Raw genomic sequence first — 11,152 nt, 5'->3', positions numbered from 1 at the left:
TCACGGCAGTCGTGACGGCATGTAAATTGCCCGGCGTTGATTGGCCAGCAGATGTAAAAGCGCGCCAAAAAAACGACTGCCGATAGGTTCTTCTTATCATATTTGTTGGGTTGGACGGCTACGAGATCCTATTTCTCGGCATACCATATGACGCCTCGACGTGGCAAGTTTGTGTGGAGAGAAACAGGAGTTCGATGCCTATTAATACCTTTAAATTTAAATTCTGTAAAATGCATGTATAAGGCCGGGGTACAAGGCGAAAATCAAAGTCGCAAATTTGGTATGTCATCGCACATCTCCACGATACACCTCGGGGAAACGTTGCATTTTACTCGTTCCTGTGCGCCTTCTGGTTGTCAGGTAATGTATACAGTGTGTATAGTAAGTTTAATCGACGTATTTAAACGTTCTAAATTGCTCTCAGTTGATCTTTTGTATGTCTTTACTGGTTCGTAGTAGAATTCATTTGGTTGGCGTGTGATGGCAAAATACAATTCATTCACGTTCGCCGCGCTGAAAGGACGTATACAAAACATGGACCCGGGTCCATGGACCACCCTTGTAGACCCGGTCCATGGACCACCCCTAATTTTCGAAAGAAAATCAAAGTGTAGAATGGGGACAGGGTATGAATTGACGGCAGGTACTAAAACACAAAACAACGAAATGAAACCACTTAAACGAAATGACCAAAACCAAATTAGCGAAACCACTGAAACGACCAAAACGAAACCGCTGAAACGGTTGAAATGAGCGAAACGAAACATAATCACTGAAACCATTACCATTAGCGAGAGCTAATCGTAAACAGGCTAACCTGAGTGTTATTCAGGCTAAACGAAGTGCTATTGAGGCTAACCGGAGTGCTAATTAGGCTAATAAGATCACAATATTGTCAAAATATTGTTAAAAACTGTGTAGCGCTTATTAGGCTAAGCTAGGCTAACTGGAGTGGCCAATCGGAGTGGAAGGCATGGAAGGTGCTCTCCAATTTATAGCCTAAATAGCACTCCGGTTAGCCTAACTAGGACTCCGGTTAGTCTGTTTACTGTTAGCTGGTAAAGGTTTTGCTTGTTTCGGTGATTTTGTCTTGTTGTCTTTGTCACTCGTTTCAGCTGTTTCAGTTGTTTCGGCGGTTTCGTTTTGGTGGTTTAGCTTGTTTTGGTCGTTTCGTTTCGGTGGTTTCATTTCGTTGTTTTGGGTTTTGGTACCTGCCGTCAATTTATACCCTGTCCCCATTCTACACTTTGATTTTCTTTTGAAAATTAGGGGTGGTCCACAGGGGTGGTCCATGGACCGGGTCCACAAGGTGGTCCATGGACCGGGTCCACAGGGGTGGTCCATGGACCCGGGTCCATGTTTTGTATACGTCCGCGCTGAAAAGCGAGCGACGAGAAGGAATATTCTCACTTCCATCTTTCCCGTTTTTCTCGCAGGCTTGAGCTTAGCCTGTTCCAGGCTCTCGGTAGTTGGAGAGAGCGAAAAACGCGGGCGAGCGAGGAAAAACGTAGGGGGACGCTTATGTTTTATTTCATCGCACGAAAAAGCTGCAAGCGAAGCAATTCCAAAATCAGTGAAATAATGGATCTACTTGATAGGAGTTCTTTTCTTCCATAATGTATCAGTCAATTCCAAGACCGCCCATCCCCCCCCCCGGGCATACACCGGGCATTTGACTGGAGGTTGACTCCGTATAGTGGGGCATTTGACGCAAAAATTCGCCCACCGGGTCGGGCATTTGACCATTGAAAAAACGCCAGTCAGCGGTCTCTTGCTAAAGGATTTCGTCTTGGTTTCATAATCCATTCACTCACTACAACACAAACATTTCCCAAAACGCCTGGCATTTCATGATTCCACCTCTGTTTTTGCTTTGATAGCCTTTTGCCTTTATTGAAAAGTAATTAAGTGTGGATTCGTTGTCAGAAGAGATTTTATTCTTGTTTCCGTTATAGCTAAGCTAGAAAAAGCGTTTTCAAATAATTTTTTACATGAAGTAAAAGTAACATCGGCATTTTCTTTCTTTCCTCTTTAAAATCTGGAAAGTGTGGGGGGATTTGACCCTCTTTGAAGCCCTAACTGGTAGGGCATTTGACCATGTAGCTGTCAATATAGTGGGGAATTTGACCAAAAATTTTCAAAAAAGTCAAATGTCCGGGGATTTGCCCGGGGGGCATGGGCGGTTTTGGAATTGACTGATACATAATACCTTCCAGAGAAGGCAAATTCCTGCTAAGAAAGGCTTTTTCTTGGTGTTGATTTGTGACACGGAATAATTATGTTTAGTATAATTTCAGAGGTGATTATAAGAATTGTGGCATTTTGATTGGTCGAGAAACTCGGCTTATGGATATTATATCCACCATTATTAATGGTATATTGCAATTCCTGCGTTTTGATTGGTTTACAGGCAATGGTATATATGAGCTCATATACCATTGACCACATATATTATAGTAGCCGATACTCGTCAACGAAAACAGCCGAGGAGCTCAAATATTGCTATTCTTTGGGCGTTGCTAATAAAACAATTATTCCACTTGTACTTGTTGGATATGAGATCGTTATAGCCAACTTGGCGCTACACACCTTGTTGGCTATCTAACATCTCATATCCAACGCGCTTGTGGAATAATTGTTAACTATTCACCTCCACTTAATTGGTGAATTATTGTTAAATATCATCTCCAGTTTGATGAAGTTATTTTCTTGTTTGTGGTGAGGGGGGTGCATACTGTTAAAATTTTACTGACAGTACTGAATCTAAGCCTGCTTCAAGAGTCCTCATGGGTCCGATGAGGATAAGTAAATACTGAATGTAAGACATATTTATACTCATTTTTTGCAGTAAATGTCAGTAGTCACTGCTATTATTATTATTAATAATTATTTTGATAAGTATTTAATAAGTAGTAGCTTTCACATAATCATTGAAAAATACACACCAATAAAAAGATTGAGAATTAAAAAGCATCTGAAATCCTTATTTAGTATATACTTAAACAGTGGATAGAGCCCGGAGTGGAAAGCCGCTTCTTTCCTCAGAAATCGAGTTTTAAAGTCAAAAACACGTGCTGATTATTTACGCGGCACTCACATCTCGAAGAAAACTTATTTCGCTCCGGGCTCCCGTGAAAAGTTTCTTTTACACCAAAATAACAATTAAACCACGCGAATTTCATCCAGATACGATAAGTCTACAACTTTATTCTTAAAATACCTTTCAGCGCGGTCTGTGTAGGTCCTTAAATTGTGGTAGTTTCTCGCCGATATCTCATCACAAGATTGTGTTTATCGGGCGCCATTTTGAAATCTTCTTAGAAAACCGCTGTTCGAAGTGTTTGTGGCAACACATGACCGATTATAGCGTGAAGAATGCCGAAAATCTACGATGTTGTCCGTCCTTTGACGAAGTTCAAGATGGCGGCGTAAACAACTAATGCATAGCAACGATGTGAACTTGAGACCTCGGCTAATGGGCACAGCGGATAATAGGCGTACTGAGTTACTGCGCACGTATCCCGTGAAGAATCTCGTGCTGGGCTGTAAATTCTTGCGGTGTTGTGAAAATGTTATGTCACGAGTCCCATAAACGAAAAAAAAAAAACAAGATATAGCCATTAAATGGAGCCAAAATACCAAGAAACCACACAAAGGACATAAGTTAAGTTTATTTCTACCATGAACGTTTAATTCAAGACAAGTAAATTGCTCTGAACGACTGATTTCGGCTTATAGTTGATATTTCACAATGATCGATAGTGTAACACAATGCCGCTTTTTAAATCACGTTCGTCCGATATAATGATCGTCATTTAGCTTCTTTTGTAGAATATATTGCAGACTCTTTCACAGGAAAGGTACAGCAGACCTGAACTTGCGTCTTCCAAAACGTAGCAAAGCTTTTCAACGGCAAAAGAAGACTCAAATCAACATTTGGTGCGTGTCACTCTCGTGTCACACAATAAATTCAATATGGCGGCGCAAAGTGCCGGCCTAGCGACCGACTTTAGGCTTTAATTATTCCGCACATAGCCAGAATGGAGTGCTTATCTCTTGGGATTGTAAATAAATCTATGTTATCTTTAAAATCCTTGAATGTTTTGATATGTTTCATTTTTGAGCTAAACTCCAGTCTACCACCTTAAAGAGGTTTACTTAAAATATGATTCATAATCTTATTTCAGGTTCTTTAATTTGATCATGAGTCTAAGGACATTCCTGCATCGGCTTCATGAAGAGTATTGCAAGTTCACAATACCTTCATCAGAAGTCAGCGATATAGAGTCATCAGTTTATGAAGCTCTGTCGGCAATTCTTCAAAAGGGCCAAACATTGAAAGTTGTGGCTGAAGACACAGCAGACGAAGAAGATGAAGTAGAAACATATGGAGAACTTTTTTCTGTGGAAGAAATTCTGCCTGTTGGAAGTTTCTTTGAAAAAACTAAAATTGCTGTTCCTGATGAGTTTGACTTTAATATTAAGCTGCAAGTTGGAGAAATTGATATACACCTTGGGTGTAGACCTGGACGAGTAGGGGTGACATTTGAAAGCAGACGGCAAAAAAGGCTTGAAAGCCTTGGCAGACTGTTTTCTACAATGATTGATGAAGCATTAAAAACAATGAGTTGCGATGAGAAGACCATACGACGGGATTCAGGCACTTTGCATTGTACTTCAAACCGTGGGTATTCACAAGCTAAACTTGAATTCAAGTGGAAGGGACCAAACAGTGAATTTGACATCAATGTTGATGTCATGCCAGCAATTCCTTGCACGAACGTCTTTATTGCAGACCTTGGAAAGAATGAACATTTTCCTTCAAATTTCCACCAGTTGGTTAAAGATCGACCATGCTATCTTGTACCAAAACCTTGTTCACCAAACTGCCAGAAGTGCTTTCATGTGAGCTTTGCTCAGGCAGAGCTTTACCTCATGCAGTCCCTTGATGAAGGACACCGTTATAGTTACAGATTACTGAAATGGTTACTCGCTTATCGCATTTTTCATTCTTATCAGCTCAAAATGGCTGTCTTAGATCATGTTTACAACTTAAAGTGCCAGTCAACTGAGAAAGAATGCATTGATGAACAATGTGTTTTCGATGTGCTTAAGGCCCTCTTAAACAATTACAATGAACTCAGAATGCCCACCTTCTTTTTGAATAACTGTTGTGTAATAACAAAGGATGGCGAGGGAGCGCCATTCTATTTGGATTACCTTGTAATTGCTGCTGACATAGATGTATTGACATTACCAGTAGGACCTATAGAAGAAGATGGTTACAAGAACTACGACTGGCTTGACATGTTTGCATGGTATGAATTTCAGAGACGCTGTCTTAGCTTGATGATTGGTGTTCTTCAATTCATTTCCCAAGTTGGAATTAAACGGGGTTTGAGATATGGTTGCATGTTGGCAGTTATTAAAGTGTTGATAACTGGTAAAACCGAAACTGGTGATGTTTCTATTGCACAATATTCTATGATTGGAAGACCAACAATGAGGGAGTGGAGAGACAATGTACCAAACTTCTCGCAGAGGGTCTTCATTCCTGCCTTCTCAATGATTCTTGAGGTAATCCAAGTTGTCCTTAAAGTAAACTTTGCGGTTCCTAGTATTTGGTTTACTTCACCAATACAATTATGTCTGCCCTGCCCAGTTATGGGGTACTCCCAAGGTTCAATTGGCTCTGGCGTACAGCGAATTGGGGATCTTGCGATACGACAGGGAGTAATGTGTTATTTTGCTCAATTGAAAGGCAGTTCTTGGTGCCCTGTTGCCTTTGGAAAGATGACCTTCATTGAAAATTTTGATCAGTACTACAGTGCTTATATGTCCAATCGTATGTCTCTTTACCAAGGAGGCCCAACAGCTCAACTTGTCAAGGGAAGTAGTCTGTCACAGTGCCCTGATGCTAATGACGACAGCGAAGATGAAATTCCTGACTTTGAAGGTCCATTTCACTACAATGCACGCTATGACGGGGAAGCATTTCAGGAAAACATTGTCTCTTGTTGGTATTACAAACGCCATGTTATTCATCTCCTTCTTTGTAGCATGGCAGGTGCAATTTTATTACGATCAATGTTTGCAAGATAGGGTGAAATTAATTTAAGTAGAAATTCAATTTAAATCACAAGCAGCTACAAGAACAAGACTGAAACAGTTATTTAATGGTGGCTTAATTAATCGGGCGTGGCCGATTTAAGGTTTACCCTTTGGTCGTCCTAGAGCGTAGTCTCCTGGCGCGGCCAAAAAGACGGGGATAGCTCGGGGTTGCTACAAAACCGCTACGGGTGACGCATACCGCAATGGTTTTCATTTTAGTTTTGACAGGAAATCGTTGCAGGCACACTTGGTCGACTTTTGGGTTAATGTGTAATCAGGTTGTGTTTTTTTGCTTCGGCGGAAGGACAGAGAAAAAAGCTTACGGGGCAAAGTACAGTATGGGGCCCAGTTCTCGGCCACTTTTGACGTAAACTTGTATTTCTTACCTCAGAAGAATCGCAGGAACTTAAAATTTCTCCCAGAGCTAGCTACATTATTCAGCTTTTTGGTGTAAAGCTATCGACCGGTCAAAAATTAATTTGCCCGAGCAATAATAAAAATAAAAGCTCCATTTGTGGGCCCAGTTCTCGGCCACCTTGGCCCAGTTCTCGGCCACTTTTGACGTAAACTTGTATTTCTTACCTCAGAAGAACCGCAGGAACTTGAAATTTCTCCCAGAGCTAGCTACATTATTCAGCTTTTTGTTGTAAAGCTATCGACCGGTCAAAAATTAATTTGCCCGAGCAATAATAAAAATAAAAGCTCCATTTGTGGGCCCAGTTCTCGGCCACTTTTGACGTAAACTTGTATTTCTTACCTCAGAAGAACTGCAGGAACTTGAAATTTCTCCCAGAGCTAGCTACATTATTCAGCTTTTTGGTGTAAAGCTATCGACCGGTCAAAAATTAATTTGCCCGAGCAATAATAAAAATAAAAGCTCCATTTGTGGGCCCAGTTCTCGGCAACCTTGGCCCAGTTCTCGGCCACTAAAAAGCTTGTCCGTAATTATCTGTAAAAAATGCTCAATTAATTTTCACAGTCATAAAATCACTCTGTAAACCTATTTATACTATATCGATCCCAAATTATTTTTATGATGCTTTGTTTTACTTTAGAAAAGAAGGATTTTAACGCGCCTAGTTGCCTATGTGCAGGTTCTGGCAAAACCGCATTGTGTGACCCGTGCATTTAGATGGTTTATTTTGCAGTGAAAAGGTCTTGAAAGATTTAGGTGTTGTAGAAATAATAGACAAGACAAGAGTCAGCTCAAAACTTAGAGATAAGATTGAACTTTATTTTTAAAACATTTATTTCTTTCATTCTGGCAGCAGCAGATGAAATTATATTAAAAACCAAGCGTTAAGCTGTGATAGCGAGCAGGGTGGCCGAGAACTGGCAAATACGCAAACGTCGCAAGAAAAAATTTCGAAGTAAATTAAGACCAAAAAATACAACGGTTCAACGAAAAGTTAACTAAAGCAGAAAGCTGAATTATTCTACGTTTCACATGCCAAAAATTAGCTCGTATGGTGGGGGCTTTTGGATAAAATACGAATTTAACTACATCCATGAATTTGGAGCCGTAAACAAACAACTTTTTTGGGAATGCAAATTCACCTACCTCCGCGTAAACTCGACGTGTGAGCTTTCTATATCGAATTGAACGATCAAACTCAAGATACTAAAAGCACATGAATCAGTCTATCGTTTGAAGGAAATACCTTTTTCTTTTGATTCAACTGGAGTGTGAAAAAACGCGTTAAACACAAAGTGGCCGAGAACTGGGCCCCATACTGTACTGATATTCACCATTGTGAAATTGCACTTACTTTGACAAGTTAAAGTTATTTTTGTAAATGAAAAAGGTAACGTCATTGATGTCACGCAGTGTTTTTTTTTTTAGCAAACTAGATGGTTTGCTGGTTTCTGACTATGAATGGGGGTGTGATCTTGCGGTATATTTTTTGAGCCTGACTCCGCCGTAAAACTTTTTTTTTATTTAGCAAGAACTGTGTCGATTTTCATTTCTGAACAATTGGTCGTCAAGTCGTTTGTCACAAAGAGTAGAATGTTTGTACAGCATGTTTTGGAATTATTTTAGATTTGGTTAGTAAGACGCTTCTGAAGACCTGAGCAAAACATTGGGAATGTACAGTATTAATAGGAACTTGAATGGAATTTTTCACAAGTTGGATAAAGGTATCAACTGAAAAAAATGGAATTCAAAATGAGAACTTGGATTTTGTTGTAATTAAATTTTATCGCGGATTGGATGCATAATATCACGGCTTTGAAAGTCTTCAAATAATTAGAAAGGTTCCTTTCTTCCTTTTGATCTTATTGTTATTTTCATGTATTGATTATTCGAAAGTGGTTTTCGTTGATACGAAAAAAAAACGGGTTTTCACTGAATTGCTTGAAGTATTTTTAGACGTGATAATATTGGCTTAATCAAATTACATTGTGCACGAAATATTTGTTATTCTTTTGTCTTGAAACTTTGAGGAAATTGAAATTTTTGTTTGACAGTAGTGTATGAAAGGCATTTTATAGAACTGAATAAAAAATTAGAAACTTTGATAAAGGTTATTTCAAAGATTTATTTTGCCTGATTTTGAAGGGTTTCAGGAGTTTTAAAGAGTGCTGGTAAACGGCTGTATGTTGTTTGTGATTACGGATCTTATTTAGTTTCGAACGCTCTAATTTTTGAAAGGTTAAAACAGGTTAAAACCGGGCGGTTTCATGAGTTTTTTGGGTAGAAAGGTACGGTGGTGGTCAAAAAAAAAATGTTTAGAAAGGAATGACTGTAGTAGCACGTAAGTCGGAGGTTTGCGTGAGTCACGGGGTATAGTATGCGTGAGCTGGATTTCCGGCGTCACAACGGCATGTTTTGTTTACTGAAAGATACACTCGACGTTTAGTTAGCTTAGTCGGCTTGGGAAACTATTTTAAAAATGAATGTTGTAATAGTTAATTAATAGTAATCTAGAATTAACCCACTCTCGATTGGAGTCTGTTCTGGATTCGCGCTACCTTTTCGCCGCGAAGGAATTTTGTAAAATTTCGCTAGTGGAAAGAGGTACTGTAAGAACAGTATCAATAACTCAAAAGGAGGAACTTCTTTGTAGCTCTGAATTAAGATGTATGATAAAATTTTAGAATAAGAAACTTTCGATATATGGTTTTCATATTGTTTTTGTCAATTTCCTTTTGTGGCAGATTTTTTGAGAATCAGCTTTTCTTTCGTGTGATGACAGACACAGGACAGAACGAGAGGTGGATGAGAAAGATGCCGAAGATGAATATATAGGCACCGAAAAACGACAAGAACCGTCAAGGACTTATCTTTAGAGGGCGGGGAGTTTTGGCATACTGTATTTTGAGGACTGGACTGGACTAGTAAAACGCGGACTAGTAAAACGCGGAATTGTAAAACGCGGACTAGTATAACGCGGACTAGTAAAACGCGGACTTGTAAAACGCGGACTAGTAAAACGCGGACTCAGGTAAAACGTGGACTTGTAAAAGGCGGACTAGTAAAACGCGGACTAGTAAAACGCGGACTTGTAAAACGCGGACTTGTAAAACGAGGGCTTGTTAAGCACGGACTTGTAGAGCGCGGACTTGTAAAACAAGCGCTTGTAAATCGGATAAAACTAAACGGTTTAGCGAGCGAAACAATTTGTGTTTGAAGCTCTTGTGTGTTTCTTCGACGGCATATTTCTAGCTTTTTTGAGCACTCTATGGTCTGTTTTAGCGTGGAGATGTTTTTGCAGTATAGCACATGTTCGTTCTGCAAACCCCTACTAAAACAACGGGATTGATGCTATGAGTTGTGTGCATATGTTTCTTTCTTTCCACTACTTGACGTCTGTTGAGTGCAGTCGTTTTTATTGCTCGCACGAGGTAGAACGGGGCCCGTCCAGAAATCAACAGTCAATCGTAAATAAAGGTGACGGGCCTACACGACTCCTACGTTCGTGACATTAGAATATTTGCCGTTAAATGTTTAAATTCGGTCTTTCGACCTTATACATAGATACATGGGATGAGTGAAGTTTCCTTGGATTCCTTGAAACACCAACAAGATATTTCCGTTTAAGGTGGCTGATAATGGGTTTCAGTATTTCCCAGTCCTTATACTTTGGTTCAGGACTAAAAGCCTTCATCAATTGCTATTACAGTAATGGTATGAAACAAATGTTCAATCATTCATCAACAAGTTGTGATCATTTTCTTGACAATAGTAGTTCCCCGGTAAACAGTTGTAGTACTGTCCCATCAAAGTGCAATGCCTGGAAAATACCGAAAAGCACACGACCTTCAGGTGAAACCGCACCTTACAGTATTACCAATACACTGCACTTTGCTAAGTCTTAAAACTTTACATTGTCTATTCGTCTACTTCAATCGTTTATTTGTATTGTGTGAGATACATTTATAAATTGAAACCATCATGTCTTTAAGTAATAATGCAATCTCGACAACGTTCTAGATATTATATTATGCACACTAATACAGCTCATGCAAGCCCTGTGACTTACACAAACACAGTCGGACTGAGTGCTTAACTTAAGTAACTGCTTCGTGGTTTCTGCTGTACTGAACCCTGCCTTTCAAGGCAAAGCGCCCGATTTTAAGCTTCTCAAGCTTCTCAATGTTCTTGTTACTACAGATTTAAGGGGTAAATAAGCAAATGTTAACCTCTTTTGTAAAAATGTTCAGAAATGTTTTATCTTTCTGATTTATTACTTTTTGTTACAGTGTACAACCACCATAAATTATGCGACATTTGAACGATAAAATGCTAATAAGCAATCAAATAAACAACCGATATGAACAACCGGGTGCTTAACCCTTTACCCCCTGAAGCAAATGGTCTTTTTTTCGTAAATTAAAAAGTATAAACCAGATATCTATGTATGAGACACCGTTTGAAACTGTTGATCAGTAAGTTGCATAAAATACTTAAGCAAATAAAAAGAATGTTATAGCTTTAAAAGAAATGAGTTAAAACGTTGAAAAGAAAAATATTCAAAAAGCTGTTTATCTCCGTAAATTGTGCAGCTCTCAGTGTAGTTGTTAATTTCAGTTATGTTGC

At 39.3% G+C, this 11,152-nt stretch overlaps 1 protein-coding gene across 1 annotated transcript; it reads left to right on the top strand.

Annotated features, from left to right (window-relative positions):
* The first annotated feature begins 263 nt into the window (after positions 1 to 263).
* Positions 264 to 6,787, top strand: LOC144660160 (uncharacterized). Its single transcript, XM_078520741.1, has 2 exons — positions 264 to 360; positions 4,188 to 6,787. Exon 2 carries the CDS (start codon positions 4,204 to 4,206, stop codon positions 6,100 to 6,102), a length of 1,899 nt encoding a protein of 632 aa, XP_078376867.1. The 5' UTR covers positions 264 to 360; positions 4,188 to 4,203; the 3' UTR covers positions 6,103 to 6,787.
* The last annotated feature ends 4,365 nt before the right edge of the window (positions 6,788 to 11,152 follow it).

This window comes from Oculina patagonica, chromosome 7 (genome assembly GCF_052425735.1).
Source record: "Oculina patagonica isolate OP01 chromosome 7, crgOcupat, whole genome shotgun sequence".
NCBI classification, from domain to species: Eukaryota; Metazoa; Cnidaria; class Anthozoa; order Scleractinia; family Oculinidae; genus Oculina; species Oculina patagonica.
Note: the sequence above shows the minus strand (reverse complement) of the source record. Positions and strands in the feature narration are given on the sequence as shown.